The sequence below is a fragment of the Tetrao urogallus genome (assembly GCF_951394365.1).
Source record: "Tetrao urogallus genome assembly, chromosome: 1".
NCBI classification, from domain to species: Eukaryota; Metazoa; Chordata; class Aves; order Galliformes; family Phasianidae; genus Tetrao; species Tetrao urogallus.
This window is the reverse complement of record NC_136813.1, coordinates 115,343,283-115,360,429: the sequence shown is the minus strand read 5'-3', so window position 1 is coordinate 115,360,429 and position 17,147 is coordinate 115,343,283. Positions and strand designations below refer to the sequence as shown.

The 17,147-nt window shown below is 44.1% G+C and overlaps 2 protein-coding genes across 2 annotated transcripts in view; one reads left to right on the top strand and one right to left on the bottom strand.

Annotated features, from left to right (window-relative positions):
* Positions 1-833, bottom strand: part of SIDT1 (SID1 transmembrane family member 1) — a gene marked incomplete at both ends in the record, with an annotated part of 40,075 nt that extends 39,242 nt beyond the window's left edge. Inside the window, one exon of the mRNA XM_079541587.1 lies at positions 654-833. Coding sequence (XP_079397713.1) covers positions 654-833 — 180 coding nt within the window. The remainder of the gene's footprint in view (positions 1-653) is intronic.
* Positions 834-5,660: 4,827 nt separating this feature from the next.
* SPICE1 (spindle and centriole associated protein 1) overlaps positions 5,661-17,147 on the top strand; it is a gene marked incomplete at its 3' end in the record, with an annotated part of 30,806 nt that continues 19,319 nt past the window's right edge. Inside the window, exons 1-8 of the mRNA XM_079539034.1 lie at positions 5,661-5,868; positions 6,261-6,308; positions 6,784-6,930; positions 10,805-10,907; positions 11,670-11,791; positions 15,863-15,963; positions 16,310-16,446; positions 16,679-16,819. Of these exons, the coding sequence (XP_079395160.1) occupies positions 5,779-5,868; positions 6,261-6,308; positions 6,784-6,930; positions 10,805-10,907; positions 11,670-11,791; positions 15,863-15,963; positions 16,310-16,446; positions 16,679-16,819 (889 nt within the window). The 5' untranslated portion in view covers positions 5,661-5,778. The remainder of the gene's footprint in view (positions 5,869-6,260; positions 6,309-6,783; positions 6,931-10,804; positions 10,908-11,669; positions 11,792-15,862; positions 15,964-16,309; positions 16,447-16,678; positions 16,820-17,147) is intronic.

Genomic DNA, 17,147 nt, shown 5'->3' with positions numbered 1-17,147 from the left:
TACACAACAAGGGCAGGAGGGCAGGTTAACTTGTATGGCTCACTATCTTTTGGATAAAAATCAAAGCATTTTACCCAGTCATTAGTGCCCAATCCCAAGGGGGCAGAGTTTCCAAGGTACCCCTTGGCTACTTAATATAAACACCACATGTAAAAAGAAAAAAAAAAAAAAAAAAATGGAGGCGGGGGAAGAAGTAGAGAGCTGCAATATCTAGGCACACACGAATGCCATGCTTTCTTCCCCCCACAGCAAGCAGGGGTGCAAGTAGCAGCGCAAGCAGTAGCAGCGCAAGCAGCAGCACAAGCAGCAGCAGTGCCTCTAGCAGCAGTGCTTGCAGCAGTGCCTCCAGCAGCGCTGCCCCGCAGCTCCCTACATCCCGGCTCACCTGCGCAACCCCGGCTCACCTCCCAGGGGAGAGAGCACCCTGATCCTACAGAAGCACTCAAGTGTGAAAAACGGTATTTTAAAAAGCTTATTAAACAACTCCTCCTCCCCCTGCCCCCCCTTTCTTTTTTAAGCTCGTGCTCTTACCCTCCTAATTCCCACCCGGACTTTAAGCTTACGCCCAGCCCACTACCTCAAGGCAGCTCCCCCCGGCCAAGGGGATTGGAATGGGCAGGGGGAAGGCAGCGGGGCCGCCTCCCAGCTCCTACCTGCCCAGGCTCGCTGCTGTAGGCGAAGGCGTAGAGCCGCTCCGAGCTGATGTTCACGGCTCCCCGGTAGACGCGGCCGAAGGCTCCGGGAGCGGGGCCGCCCCCGGGGGCCGCTGCCGTTACCGCCCAGAGCAAAGCGCAGAGCAGCGCACCGGGGGCTGCGGCCGCCCCCCCGGCCATGGCCCCGCGTGTGCCGCCGCCCGGAGCGGGCTCCCGGTCCGCCTCTCCCCGGCGGTGCGGGCGTCCGGGTACTTTATTTGCGGTGAGAATCACTAGCGCGGCCACACGCACCGGCGAGGGGGAGGCGGGAGGCAGCGAGGCCCGGACGCGCCCCCGCCCCCCCACCGCCCGGGGGTGCCGAGCAACTTGCCCCGGGAAAGGACCCTCCGCCAACCGGCTGCCGGGAGGAGAGAAGGGAGGAGAAAGGGAGGGAAGGGAGGCAGGCGGCTGGCCCCTGGAGGAGGGTCTCCGTGTGCCCGGCCCCAAATTCTGAGCCGGCCTTCGCCGTCAGTTGTCAGGGAGCTTTTCACCTTTGGGACGTGTGGTGTGAGTTTAGGGCCACAAGGGTACGAGGGAACAGTGCCACGGCAGTGGATCTGCGGGGCTTCAACACCCCCAGCCCACTGTGTTCTCACCTTGTCCTCTGCCAGCTTGCTGGAGTGATGATGGGTGCTTGGAATATGTTTTGCACAGAGCCATCCCAGACTTCTCAGCTGGTAACAGCTCTGAAAGTGTGAAAGGCTGCAGCAAGATGTCATTCTGTTAGTTCAAGAATGCCTTGTTCCATTCTATGTTATTTAAGTAGTTCGTGAAACTGCTACAAAAATCACCGTGATAATCAACCTTTTCAGCCAGATGAGAGTGATACTGTTAGGCCAGGGGTGTCTCTCCCCCTGCTTTCCCCTCTTATGTTCTGTTGAAAACGTGTCTGAGAAATGTGTCAGACCCCAAAGCGGAGGGATGGACTTTTAAGTCAAAGAGCATTACCAGAAAGCAACCTGAAAGCTTCTTCAGGCTGAAGGCAAATTCATAGAAGATGTGATTTTATAAAGCCAGCCTGCATTCTCTAGTTATGTTGTCTTTGGCCACAGAGGCTGTCCGAGCAATGGGGTTTCTTGACAAGATTGAGTGATTTCCTGAGGGTCGCTCTTCAGAGAAAGAGGAGAATTTGTAAAGCTCAGCAGAACGGCTCAGCTTACATTATGCTGTTATTTTGATCTTTGGGCATTCGTGCAGTTTCTGCCAAGAGCAAACAAATACAAAAATTGTCAGTGATTTATTTTGGTCTTGAAGTGGGCTGCCATTAAGCCACCCTGCCTTCCGTCAGAGTTCTAAGAAATAGTGGCATGAAGGCAAGTCCCCCACACAAGAGATGTACAGAAAGATGGCCATTCTAACCCCAAGAGTGCCTTTCGGCCTGCAATGTTGTGCTGTGCTGACCAGAACCTGTGCAGTGCCACAGACAAAAGCCTCAGAGAGCAGAAAGAGTTAAGGCAAAGCAAAAGCATGCCTCTGCCATGCCAGGATGCTCAGAGCAATGTGACAGGTGGTATGAGGCCAGTATTCTGAATACCAAGAGAGCATTGGCACCTACTGATAGTTTTGGGGTCATTTAGTGTTGTGTATATTTCAGATCAGTAGATCAGTAGGGAATCAGTGTACTGTCTTCTATGTTGCACTGACCATATGATAAATAAGTGGTCTCTATAGAGTCGACACTTCCAGTGCAGAATTACAGATTTCTTCAATTACTTCCCATGAATGGATGTATGTTTTGGATATCCTACAGAGGACTACACATTTCTTCTTCTCCCTGGGGCTGCCCAGGGAAATGGTGGACTCACCATCCCTGAAGGTGTTGAAGAAATATGTAGATGAGGCACTAAGCGACATGATTTATGGGGCATGGTGGGGATGGGTCTTTTCCAACCTTAATGATACTATGATTCTAAGTTTAAAGACAGGTCAATTCCATCATCCAACTCACTAATTAAAATAATCAATCTTAGCAGACAGATCAGATCTTTTAATTTGTTATATCTTCCTATTATCTGGAAAATACCCGCAGTTACATTTTGGGAATTGCTGTTTAATCACGCACTCCTTTCGTGTTAATTCCAGTTGGAACCTTACTTGCTTTTGTGAGGATGGTGTTCAGTGCAATGACAAAAGCCTTACTGAAGTCCAAACGTTTCATCTGTTTCTTTCAGCACTTCCTAAGTCAGTTATCTCTGCAAAGCAATAAATTAGGTTACTCTGACATGATTTGTTCTGGACAAATGCGCACTGCCTGTTTCTCATCACTTTATTGTTATTTGGTTGCTCGCCTGCTGATTACTGAACAGGTTGTTTCATTATCTTTCCAGATAACATGGAGCCTGGCTGATTTATATCTCTTCCCTCAGCCCTATTGCTAAAGTAGCCTATTTGCCCTTTTCATGTCCACCTAGATCTTGCTCTTGAATGACAGCATGTGTTTTGGAAGAAATAATGTGTACATATAGAGACAAGAGGCTGATCCAGACAGATCATGGCGTAGGATTGGTGGGAGAGTTCTTACATGTGCCACAGCACACTAGCATCAGAGGACAGGGTGGCCTGAAGATGACAGCTGGGCTCAATATAATGAGTCCAGATTGCCTGGCAAACCATGGCAACGAGGCAGGTCTTTGGTCAGGCCAGGAACTCCATCACGGGTGTCACACAGCTGTAGCTGGAGGACACGCAGTGCCCAGCACCAGAGCCATGGTGTAAGTACAGCACCCATGGGAAGGCAGAGGCCAGCCCTCTCTGAGGCCTTTCTGCAGCACTGCCTCCAGGGTCACTAGAGCAAAGCAGGGTAGCCCTAGGCTGCACTGTGTCTGCTTTGGCACCAAGCCTGGGGTGTCAGACCTCCAGGAGAGGGCATGCTCTCAGGGTCATTTCCTCTGGAGGTGCTGCTGGGCCACATATCTCCTCACATGACCCTTTCTCCCAACTTAGCAAAGACCAAAGAAGGAGGTACTACAGTGAAGCAGAGGCTCACAAGAGAGTCATTGCTGTTTGGTGTGCTTTTTGTTTCTTTGTTTTGCTGTAGCAAAACAGCAAAAGTAGAAAGTCTCAATGCTTTGGGAGAAAAAAAAAAAAACAAAACAAAACTGTAAGGAAGCATCATTTCTCCTAGTAACCAGTGCTGCCAAACAGCCAGGATAGGGGAAAGATCTTAATTCCAAAAGAATTTTCCCAAACTATACCATTTTGGAAAGAGAAAGATTTTAAATATATAACCAACCAAACTGGTTGGAAACTTGAGGGTCTTAAATCACTGCTTTCTGTGTATGTAGTCTCTGTTTCATAAGCTCCATTATGAGCAAATAGATGCTGTAGGTATTCAGCTGGCTTCTGCGGAGATAATGGATCATTTTCAGACACTGTTGTAAATGCAGTGAGAAGAAAAACAAGGAAGGGTAGATGGGCTTCTAGGACATCTGATAGAATATCATAGAATATCGCAAGTTGGATGGGATGTACAAAGATCTTTGAGTCCAAAGCACACTAGGAGCACAGAGACCTGCTCTCCATTCTTATATAGGTGGCTGAATGAGGAGTGTCTCTGCAAGCTTACATGAGGTATTTAGCAGTTACACTTCCATGTAATTAATAATAGCAGAGAGACTTACGAGCTTTCAGAGTACATGCTACGTTGATCTAATTGTGCAGTGATCTCTTTCTCTCTTTTCAATACTCCTTGTTCTTTTTAAGCCACACTAGGACAGAATTCCAGATGTGTCTTTAATGTACATTTTTGTGTAACAGATTTTCAAATAAACAAAGAGTAACCAACCCAATACATTGCCTTACACGTATGCCTAGGATTAGAGGTTTCTTTTACTACAGACTGAAGTCTGATATTCAGCCTCAGGTTGCATATGGAAATTGAATTTCAGGTGCAACCTCCTACATAAAGAACACCCCGGGCACATTTGCAGCACTTCAGCAAAGGCAATCGCTGCTAGCATTTTGCTATCACCCTTTTTCTCCCTTTGTAATTTCCCTCTTCTTCTTGTGTTGCATGTCAAGCAATTCCTTTCCTCAGCTCGTTCAACGTTGCCATCTGCATCTTCACAGCAGGATTGATGAAGCTGGAATTAGATCCATGAGGATTCGGCACCATCAGATCTTGGTGAAAGGAAATTTCTTTTTAATTAAGGAAGGATTTTTGACTGAAAAGCTGATAAACCCTACATCTTCTCTTTCCACACGCAACAGACACAGTATTAAGCTCACACTGTAACACAGAATGTTAACTCCAAGCCTTCAAAATAATTTATGTCTCTACCTATGTGACCCAGTGAAGCAGATCACAGAATCACAAAATGCCTTAGGTTGGAAGGGACCTTAAAGATTCTCTTGTTCCAACCCCCTGCCGTGGCATATTTGTGGGGCAAGTCTAAAGGAAATGCTCTGCACTTGGTCATAAGGTAAATAAATGAGTGTTAACAGCCGGTTACTTTGTGGGAGTTGGACATTCCTTGGGTAGGGAGGTGCACGCTTCCTTGGTGGCACTGCTAGTGAGTTCTGTTTGTTAAAACACAACCCGCTGCCACTCCTTAATCTTGCGTTTCCTTCATTTAAGAGCTTGTGTGAAGTTCTGCTCTTAATTGCCTCTTAATTATCTTAATTAAGATTTGAAATACATCTGGAAACTTCCAAATCTCTCTGACAGGGGCACCACAAGTTGTCCTGGGGTGGTGTTTGCAGTGAAGAAAGATGATAACGGCATAAATGAGCAGGACTGGGGCGAGAGAGGGAAGAAGTAGCCCAGCCGCTCGCTCAGGGGCATCTCCTCGTGCCACGAGGCACCCTGACGGGGCTTTCCTCATAGAAAACCCAGAGCATAGGGAGGCGGCGGCATGAGGCGCGGGTGAGCCAGGATACGAAGAAGCGCGATCGGGGGTAACGAAGATGACTTTTCGGTGGAGGTAGCCGAGCGTCAAGGCGCCGCCGTAAGGGGAGCCGGCGGTGGCGCAAGGCGGGGCTAGCCGCCGCCACGTTCCACCCCTCGGGGCGCGGCGAACGGCTCCGTCCCTGTGGCAACGGAGAGAGGGTGCGCGCGCGGCCCGCTCGAGCCGCCGGCGGGGCGGCCATGTCGCTGCTGAGCGGGCCCCGACCGCGGCTCCGCGGCGCTGCCAGGAAGGGACCGAGGAAAGCGACGGCGGCCAAGCGGGATTGGGACGTAAGTGCTGTCTGCGACGGGAGCGGCCTGCTCGGCGCCGGGCAGGGCGGGCTCCGTGCGGGGCTAGAGGAGCCTTGTGTGGCGGCTCGTGGGCGCCGAACCGCCCGATCCGGCCGCGAGCGGTTGGGGAAAACCTGGGGGGGGGCTCTGGGCGGGAGCGAGCCAGCCACCATCAGTGCTTGCACAACCAACTCGCCTCCTCGTTCTCCTTCCCTGCGGAGGCTTAGTTGTGTGGGGTGGTTTTCCCGTCCAACCTTTTTCACCGGCCTGGTGTGAGCAGGGCGAATTAGGAGTTCCTGAAAGTTTAGATATTGATGCGTACGGTTGTGTTATTTTTATCCTTTTTCTCCTCTTCAGTTGCTTTTGTTGTCTTCTCTTGTTCCTTTGTGCAGAGTACTGTCCATGATTTGACGGTTCACCGTGCAACTCCTGAGGACATCGTAAGTGTAACGTCTGAGCTGGTTCTACAAGTGGTTGTTTTGATGGCCTCCAGGCAGCTACATTAGCAAGCACTTTGGTGTTTGTATTTAAACTATATACATATATCAGCGTTAGAAGAAGAGTGAGAATTTCACTGATGATTGACATGAGCATTAAATCGGGAAAATGCAAAGGCTTTCTACTTGGGAATGTTTGTGCGTTTGTTCTCTGTTGAGAAGACTCTTGATTTAGTGGTGGTGGGCAGATGGAAGCTGTGAGGCTTCCTCCATTCACCTTTGAAACTACTTTAAACATGGCTAGTGTTGGTGGCATTTGACACTTGAGAATGTTTATGAGTTTTTTGTTTGTACTACCATGAAATAAAACAACCACCATGTTGTAAAATCAAGATAGAAGAGTTGTCATCATGGTCTTACTAGTTTTTCTTTTACATTGTACTTTCATTTTAAACTAGTTTCTTTCATGTTTACATAGCTGCGTCGCCATGAAATACACAAATCAAAAAACAAAGCACTGGCACATCTGGAACTGCAAGAGAAGGCACTGAGAAGAAAATGGAAGAAGCAGAAACAGTTGGCCCCTGATTCGTTGGAGAAAAGGAAATTGGCCCTGATGCATGAGGTAAGAGCAAAATCTGTGCTTTCAGCCTGCTGCAAATGATTTGCAGTAGTAGTAGAAAACTGCTTTTGCACATCAGTGAAAATCAGTTCCTCTTTTTGTATAGTTGGCCTTCATGTGTGCATCCTTTCTTTCTTCTCTACATGCGGTAGCTTGACATAGACTGTGTAACATCTTACCTGTACAGTTAGAGTATCTGTATGGACTGTCTACACCCTCTGTAACCTGCAGGTCTCTTTGCATCTGCACAGGAATTGTTTGCAGAGTTAAACTCTGTGCTGTGAAAAGGGTGTGCATTCTTTGTGTCTTCAGTTCTATCTTGCCTCCTTTTCTCCCTACCTGGTATTTTTCTTTGTTTGATGAACACACGAACATTTATAGTTTTGAGAAGGACATCCTTGTCTGCCATTCCTTATTGACACAGGGGAAATGCAGGGGACCAAAAGGTGAAAGGCAAGAAGTGGAGAAGGAAGAGCTTGTCTGGAAGGAAAGATGATGAAACAAAGGTTGAGTTGGCTGGCAGACAGATCTGTCAACTGAGAGTATAAATGTTTGTTTACTAGGCAGTCCGAATTATTCTCACTGAAAATACTGTTTAAATTGCTTTTGAAATTTCTACAATAGCAGCAAAACTAAGTTTAGCTTGCAGAGAAAGAGGCTTTCAGTGGCTGACAGTAGATTTCTCTGTTAAATACCATCTTGTTTCACACAGCAGGATACTACTTGCCAAATGTCATGAAAACTAATCTCAAAATATAGTAGCTTTGAAACTTCATCAGCACTTGGACAAACCCAAAGTTGGTCTTGTTCATTATCGTTCAATGTCAACAGTGTTCTGGCAGATAAAGCAATGATGTACTAATTCAGCAGTCCTGCGTATGCACAGTAGGTTAACCGTCAAAGACTTCTATTTCTCATCTTGTTTTTGTACATTTTCAGAAATCTTGCTGTGAACTTTGAGAACACTGAAGCATAGACAAAAACAAATGAAAGTATTAGGTTTTAAAAATCACCTACTAGATTCGTATTTCATACCTTTTTTGTCTCCAACCACAACAAAATTTATGTTAGGGGTATTTGTAACCAAGAATCACTTTGATTTAAACATTTGTTATTTTCATGCTTTTATACCAAGTCCATTTTAGGGCAGTATTCTAGGAAAAAACCCATAGGCTTTTATACATAATTCCCTGGTGCAGGCTAGATCCAAGAAAAATTCCTTCAAGAGATATATATACCAAATACAGGTAGGACCACAAGCTCTTAAGTGTGTTTGGACTACTTAATATACGACTTGGTTGTTTCACACATTTGGAATAGTTTTCTGTATTTCTTGCCATTTGTAATGGTATTGCACTAATTTTAATTCCTCCTGAGCAGATTTCTCCCTTGTATTTAAAAGAATACTTACTTTTAATCAACATATTCTATGTCTACTTTTGAATCTGAGAAAAAACTGTTCTAGATAGGAAGACATAAGATGATTCCAGGCAAAATGAAACACATGCTGCTGTTGCTGCTTGATGGACTGGCATCTTCTTGAATGTGAATTATGAATATGGAGAAGAGTCACTATTTTCCTGTATCCCCAAGTTAAATTCTGTTAGTCACGGGTCCTGTTGTTCAGAGTAATTGAAGAACTTCTTCAATCTGCATTTTCCAGTACAGCATAAGCAATGTGGGTTATCTCCTTGCTTCTGTTATTCAGTGATTTTTGTTTACTGTTGCAAGATCTCAAGCCCCTTGAATCTTACTCAACTGGAGGCAAAATTTAGGAAGATGGTGCCTGTAGCATATCTTTTCTTGTATCTATATGTTGAAGAGAGAGTAAAAATTACCAAATGGATGAGATTAACTTTCAGCTTTTGAGGGAGGGTCTTGCTAAAACTCTGAAGGAAAAATTATATGACTTTCATTTCAATTACTGAATTGTGAGTGGTCCTACAGCCTGTTTCTAAAATACATTACACTGAAGGGTACATAGTGAATGTATTAGTGTAGTTGAGAAGGTTAGGATTAGTCCTGTTTAATTATCTTCAGTAACATTCTGAATTTTAATGAAATTTGTGAGTGCTGTTAAAGTGGGAGAAGGTACAGCACCCAGTGAGTGTGTTGAGGGAGTGTAAATGGGCCTGGATCTGTTGATCGCAAACAAATGTGAGCTAATTTACCTTAGGAACCATGGTCTAAATAAATGTTCTTAAACGTTGAGCAGAAGAGCAAAGCTTTGGAACCTAATAATGCTGAGCTAGTAGGGAGCACGAAAACAAATTAGTCAAGATCAGTTTTGTTGGAGTAAGTGTGTCACTTTAGTTTTCATTTCTTTGGGCAAAGGAGTCATGTTTTGGAATAGGTAAGCATTCTTACTTTTTTTCCTGTTTGGCCTTGCGTGACATTATCTAAAAACGTGCTTGATTTTAACATTAGATGGCTAAATGCAAAGTTAGTATCGAGGGTAAAAAGTAAATGGTGATTTGGTGATTTAAATATATGATTACAAGAGGTGAATGTTCATTGGTTTGCTAAATTGATGATGAGGAAAAGTGGTATGTTGCAGTATAATTCAGTCTCAAAAGACTAGCCAAATGTGTAAATGAGCCTTGCAGACATCCAGGTCAGTGCAGAAGGAGGGCAGGAGATGCACCGCGTGTGGAGCAGAAGTTACATGCAGCCTGAGGAGAGGCCTGTGGTGGAGCAGGCTGTTCCCCCTGCTGCCCATTGGGTGCTACATAAGGCAGATCTCCATGTGCAGCCGATGGAGGAGCCCATGGTACAGCAGGTGGATGTGGCCTGAGGGAGGCTGAGGCCATAGTGAGCCCCTGTGGGAGCAGGCACCAGGCCAGAGCTGCTGCCCATGAAGAGGTGCCCGCAGTGGAGCAGGAGGTCTGGGCTTGCTGCCACCTGTAGAGACATGTATGGAGCAGTTCCTGAAGGGATGGCCCTGTGGTATGGAGCTGTGCTGGAACAGTGCTTGAAGAGCTACAGCTTGAGGGAAGGCCACGCAGGATCAGTTTGGGAAGGATGGCATCCTCTGGAAAGAAACTTGAGTGGAATAGGAGAACGCTGGAATGTGAAGATGAAAGAGCAGCATATATGAGTGATGTTATGGACTGACACAACCCACACTCACCATCTGCTTTGGCTGCTCAGGGAGAAGAAATTGAAGACGGTGGATGAGGGGAAGGTGTTTTTTCTTTGCTTTTAGTTCTCACTGGTCTCCATTTCTAACTTAATGAATGAAACTACTAGTTGGTGAGTTTAGAATTGTGTTCTGCCCACAGGAGACATTTTTCCATCAACTTCTGTTCAGTTAGCAGTAGCTGAATGTCCTTTTAAACTCAAGAAACTTCCCTCTTTAGGAGGCAGCTTTCATGGTTGCAGTAATGGACTTCAGATAGTGGGAGAGGGAGATACCTTGAATATAGAAGCTGTATCTTTGAGAAATGTGTGGACATGGCCAAAGCATTTTGCATTGCCAGATGCAGCCACCTGTATTTATGTCTGCTGAAGTTTGTATGAAGGTATGAGGCTTAATTTGAGGCAGGATTTCCAGTAATCAAGACTGAATGAAACAGTCTGAAATCATTTGGATCTAATCAATTAGTTCAGTTCTTGGTTGTCTGTCAGATGAGTCAGTGTTGACACTTGGAGAGATAACAGTTTAACTTTTCAGAAAAATGAGGTGAATTCTAGTCATTTGGAACAGATTACAGTCTTCTTATCTATCTTAATTAGGACCTAGCCACACAGTATCTACTTTGTAAACACTACCACCTTAGCTGTTCTTTTGCTAGCTGTTTTGAAGAACAGTACTCAAAAACAAAGGAAAAATCATTCTGCACAGTATGAAATATTTCCTCGTATGCTATACTTTCAGATTCTCTCTGATCAATATGATTTGCAAGATGTACTGAAACGGTCTGATCAGGTTATGGCTGTGGTAAAAGACTTGTTTGGGAATGCCCCTCGCATGCGAACAGGTAAACTATCTCATTTGTATGTGACAGTGCATTCAAGACTAACTTCTTGCTTCTCATAATCTTGAGTTACAAAGTATTCTTTGTAACTGTTTTTGCTGGATGTGATATGACTGATCCTGTTTATGTTGGATGAAACACAAATAAGGATAATATCTAATGTGGCAGGAGAGAGTGAACTGTGGCTGGTTGTTCCACTGTACCACTCCATAGTGCAATTTCTGATCACTTATTCTAAAATACCTGATGCTGATTTCTGCAACCAAGTTACCAACCAATACAGAGCACCAGTTTTTGCCACGGTAGTAGTTCTGATTCTTGTTGCTACCCAGTTTGCCTCGTTGTTCTTAGGTATTGTTGAAGATATATCAGCAACGTGTGAATAAATCTTTTCCATTTCTTATCCTGGTTTATGAATCCTTACACTGCTGAAAAGGATTGGCCGTTTGCATATGAGATGTTAAGCTTATCTTTTGTCTTCAGGCTGCATTTCTCTTTTGCATTTAATGACTATTCCAAATGACATGCTTTTTCTGCACTAGTTTATTTACACAGCTGAGAAGTACAGGAGCCTGATGGTGGTGGAGCAGCCTAGGTGGTTGAATGTATTGAGATAATTCTACAGTCTTTGTCAGTTATTCTGAACAACACACATCATTGTGACCACTTCTGTGCAAAATGCAGGAATTCACATTTTGGTACTTAGTCCTATCATATACTGACTCAGCCCTTTCTGTTCTTCCCTGTTTTGTCTGATTCCTCTAGGTTTCCCTAATGTAACAATGGCTCCTAACTGTGACTTAGAATCATCTCAGGGACCCATCGTACAAAAATGGGAACCTCCCACTCAGCTTTCCATCCTTAGTGAATCTGTCATGGATTCCCAGGTAATTAATTTATATGTATGGTTCCATGTTTCTTGTTTGCACAAAATAGGGATATTCAAAGGTAAGTGTTTCCAAAGCAGACCTAAACATTTCTTCTGTGTACTGTATACAGTGCTAATAACAAGCAGAGAAAACTGCATTAAATTGACATGAATTTGTTTTGAGAGTCTGGGAATCATTAACTTTTTCATTTCTTAACCTTTGAGTAAAAGAAACTTTTTGAGTCTCACAATAGCAAGCTCTCCCTTTTAAATTCTGGAATTTCCAGTATGAGAGTGAAGTAATTGCAGGCTTAAAAAAAATCCAACAGTCCAACTCTGGTGTCACTTAGACCTAATTGCTATCCATTCAAATATGCCTATGACTTTTTCTACTTGTGTCTACATATATGGATGTGTAGCCAACTGGGCTGCAATTTATATCTGATCACACGCATGTTTATGTATCCCAGGTAATTCCAATACCTTGATCAGTCCTATAGGTTTTATTTTGAATACCTCACATTATTGTGCAATTATTTAGTTTGTGTAAAAGCTTAATGCTTGTTTAAACTTATTCAGAATTTTATTTAGAGTGCCTCGAGTGTTCTCATAGCATGACTTATAGCAGGAATGCATACTTTGGTTTGAGAAGTGTAATGTGACACTACTGAAAAGTAGCTCAATCTGATGAATAACAAAAGGGCTGTGGAACTAAAAGTGCTGGTGTCATATTTTCATGTTTCCCTATTCCTGTATTTTATTATCTTGCACAAATGTCTGCATTCAGAATTGTAGCAGTGCTCGTGTAGTCAGATAATTTCAGTGTGTGGAGTTCTTGTTTTGTTTTGCTTTGCTTTTATAATGAAAAAATAACTGTAGCATCACTGAGTTATATCACTGGATGCATGCAGTGGGACAGGCATAGATTTTTAGAAGAAAATAGTACTGATAGATGTCTGCCTGAGTGTCTCTGAGATTTTCTTTTCCTTATATTCCTGTGAAAATCCCAGTTAAATGCTATCTGGTGAGGCACACCCAAAAGGGCAGAAGCCTGGTAATTTGAGGAACACTAGTTCCATATTTGATTTGCTTTATGTGAATATGGTATGTGGGACTGTATTTGTTGTTTGTGTTTTACACGTAGAATATAGACATATAAATATGCAGGTCTCATGATAAGGTTGTTTAGTTTGTAATATCAAGTGACTGAAATTTTAGAAATACACAGCCTTTTATATATATAATAAAAAAAAATTATATATAATAAAATATATATATATATATATATATAATTTTTTTTCCATCTTACTCCTACTATTGAGCAAGGACTTGCTGGACAAACTGAGGGATAAAAACAGAAAGTATAGGCAACGGAAGCAAGGATGGGTGACCTGCGAAGAATATGGAGTTGCTGTCCAGTTGTGCAGAGATGAGATCAGGAAAGCCAAGGAGCAGATGTAATTAAACATTGTGAGATATGTAAAATAACAAGGGTTTCTTTAGATGCATTAGTCAGAAGAGACAAGCAATGGAGACTGTACCCCCTCTGGTAAATGAGAAGGAAGAACTGGCTTCAGTTGATGTGGAAGAGGCTGAGGTGAGGTAAAGATGAGTTCTTTACTTCGATCTTTGCTGCCAGTCAAGCTTTCAATGCCTGTCATGTTCCTGAACCTCCAGAGGGGTTTAGGTGTGTCACGGAGTTGTCTAGATCAATCTATGCCCGTGACAGGGGGCAGCAGGCCCATAGGTCCCTCAGCCCAAAAATGGGAAGGGAAAAGGGAAGGTTAGGGAGATCAGAGCTGGGCCCAAAAACAGAACAGCAGCAATGATCTAAGGAGGAAACCTAATTTTACTAAACATATCAGAATGCAAGATAACACAGTACAATGCAATATAATTGGAATTGAGGCTAATAAATAAAATAAGAGAGAGAGTGTCAGAAACTGAAAGTCTTACTTTGAACTGAAGGTGCACGGCTTGGGAGCACACCCACATACTGCCAGGCAGTGAACGAGAGTAATAGATCCCATGACTTACCTTCCTCTCTGAATGTGAAGTCCTCTGAGATAAGTAGTTCTTCTCTTTTGAGAACCAGGAATCTGAAAGGTTGTCAGTTCATGGAACTGGAGTATTAACTCTTTAATTCCCCATGCTTTACATGATGTTATGATGTGGAATACCAATAACAAAATTATAAAGCCATGACAGGGGGAGTGAAATCCCTCCTGTGTTAAGAATAGAGCAAGTCTGAGATTCCCTATTGAGGCTGAATGTATGACTGTGTCAGCAGCAAGGGAAGAGCTACTGTCTGGAGTTCAGTAAGGCCTTTGACATGGTCCCCCATAGCATCGTTCTTTCTGAATTGGGAAAGTATGGATTTGATGGGTGGACTGGTTGATACACAAATAGTTGTAAGATTGTACCCAGAGAGAAGTGGTCAACGGCACAATGGAAATACAGGCCATTAAGTCTCATATGTGTGTATAGAAAGATATTGGAGCAGATCCTCCTTGAAGAGAAGATAAGGCACATGTGAGATCAGCAGGTGGTCTGAGCCAGACAACATGACTTCACCAAGGGCAGATTGGCCTGATCAAACTCGTGGCCTACCATGAAGGAGTGACAGCATCAGTGGACAGAGAAAGAGCAAATGAGGTAATCCACCTGGACTTCTGCAAGGCCTTTGACATAGTCCCACACTACAGCCTTATCTCCATATTGGAGAGGTACGGATTTGAAGGGCAGACTATCCAGTGGATAAGGAGTTGGCTGGCTGATTGCAGCCAGAGGGTTGTAGTCAATGGCCCTACATCCAGGAGGAGAACAGTCATAAGTGCTGTGCCTCAGGAGTCCATCTTGGGACTGGTAGTCTTCAACATCTTTATCAGCAACACAGACAGTAGGATTGAATGCACCCTCAGCAAGCTTGCTGATGACACCAAGCGAAGTAGCGTAGTTGATGCTGCAGCCGGCAGAGATGCCGCCCTGTGAAACCTGCACAGGCTAGAGAAGTGGGCCGACATCAACCCAGTGAGGTTCAACAAGGCAAGAGCAATGTGTTGCACCTGGTTTGTTACAGTCCCAGATTAGGTTTACGCACTGGGAGAACTCATTAAAAGCAGCCCTGTGGAGAAGAGCCTGGGGTTCCAGGTAGATTAAAAGTTTAACGTGAGCTAGGAACATGCTCTCGCAGCCCGGAAGGCCAACTGCATCCAGGGCTACAAAAAGAGGACTGGACAGCAGGGAGGGGAGGTGACTGTTCACCTCTGTTCTGCCCTCAGGAGGACCCAGCCCAAGAAGGATGCAGAGTTTCTGGAGCAGGTCCAAAAGGAGGGCCGCAAAGACGACCGGAGGACTAGAGAACGTCTCCTAGGAAGACAGGTTGGGGGAGATGGGTTTGTTTAGGCTGGGGAAGAGGAAGCTCCGAGGAGAGCTCTTGGCATCCTTTCACTGCCTGGAGGGAGCTTATAAAAATGGATATCCAAGCCGCAAGCCATGAATTTCTCCAGGAAAAAGGAGCAGCCCGTAGTCGGCAGGATTCGAACCTGCGCGGGCAGAACCCAATGGATTTCTAGTCCATCGCCTTAACCACTCGGCCACGACTACTGCACGTCATGGGTGTGCACCGTCTGCCTCGAGGAACGCTATAAAATTGAGAGCAATTTGTGGATTGAGCGACTGGATGACACCGTGGTCAACCTCACCTCGTGGGAGGCACCCTGGCCCATAGCCACAGGGTTGGAGCGAGGTGGTATCTAAGGTCATTTCTGCTATGAAGGAGAGCATTGGGATTTAGCTAACGTACTCTGCTGCATCTGTTGAGGGTGCAAGAACTGCCATAATCTTTTTCACAGTTTCTCAAAGGCCCTCTGAATCCATGAGTCACTCCTGCATCTCGAATAGCTTTGGGTTAGAGATAATTTTTTTTTTAATTAAAAATTCCACACAGCTTGCAGGTATTGTCTTTGTGGGATTGCATTCATCTGCAGCTCTGCATTGCTGTTGTCAGCACTGCATCTGATATCTAACTTCTTCCTAGAGACCATTTGAAGTTACTATGAGGTCTGTTTTATTTCTTTGTCTCAAAAAGGCTCTTAATGAGGGGGAAGAAGAGGAGGCATTATCCATATGCCAATCAGAAAGTGGACAGCACGAATCTCTGAATTTCAAATCCAGTATCAGTTGTGACAGGTTAGTGCAAGTATGTCCATTTAAGTTTTCACCCTTTTAACACTGCAAGTTAGTGTTAAATAGGCTGAGTTATAAAGGTGTTAGAAGATGTTGTATGAGAATAGTTAACTCAGTTTTGTGTGGTTTGTTTCCTGTTTGCATGATTTTTGTTTTTTGTTCCCCCCACACTACTTTATTGACCTCAGAATTCTAAGGAAGCCTTTGTGCTAATCTTAAACCTGTTAATGGGCTTGAATGGAGAGCTCCCCTGAGTAGTTACGGAGAAAAAACTTTTTGTAGATTGCAGAAGTAATCTCAAGTCATGCTACTATATCGTGATTAGTTGTTATGCTTGTTTTGAATATAGGCTACTTCGTATATTGAGAGAAGAAAATTCCTCAGCAAATTCTGAGTTATGGGCTGAAAGAGATTTGAGAAAAACTACTGTATCACAGGAAATACCTTTGACTCCAACAATTCCATCTTCATCATTGGAACATTCAGGTTGGATTTGCTTAATCACAGCCTCTCAAGGGTTGTTAAGCTGTTTACAGGACCCTGTCTCAAGTTCCTTATCTGGGTTGAGATGAGAAATAGAGATGTGTTAATTTGGCTTAGATGAATTTTCACACTAAGAAGCCTAATTTTCTAGTATTTATAATGTCTTTATAACGTAGCACTATTGAGAACATAACTGAAATTTTATGTGTGTTTTTTTGCTTTGTATTTAAATCAGCCCTCAATGCTTCCAGTGTAGTCAAGAGAATCCATTCAAGACATCAGAATCAAGATGAAGAAGAGACTGTAGACTCTGCTTATACTGTGAGACAAGTGCTGAACCCAAACTCAAGCAAAGAAAAGCAGATTTCAGCAAAAAGTTTAGTACTTTCAAAAACAGAATTCTTCCTTTGACCAAGGTCCTTACTATCATGGAAAAATGTGTCTTGAAAGGGGATCTTTGGAGGTCATCTACTCATGCTCCCTGCTCAGAGGAGAGCTAACTCCAAAGGTTCCGGGGGGGCTCAACTACTGAGGTTTTGAGAATTTGTAAAGGTTGACATTCTGCAACCCTTATGTAGTATATTCCAGTGACAAAGCAAAGTCCATAGGAAGGAGGAAACCATAAATACAATTCTGTGATGCAACCCGTTTTCTTGCTGGGCGTAGAGTTCTCTCCTTTGTGGTGCTTTTCTATTTCTTTTACA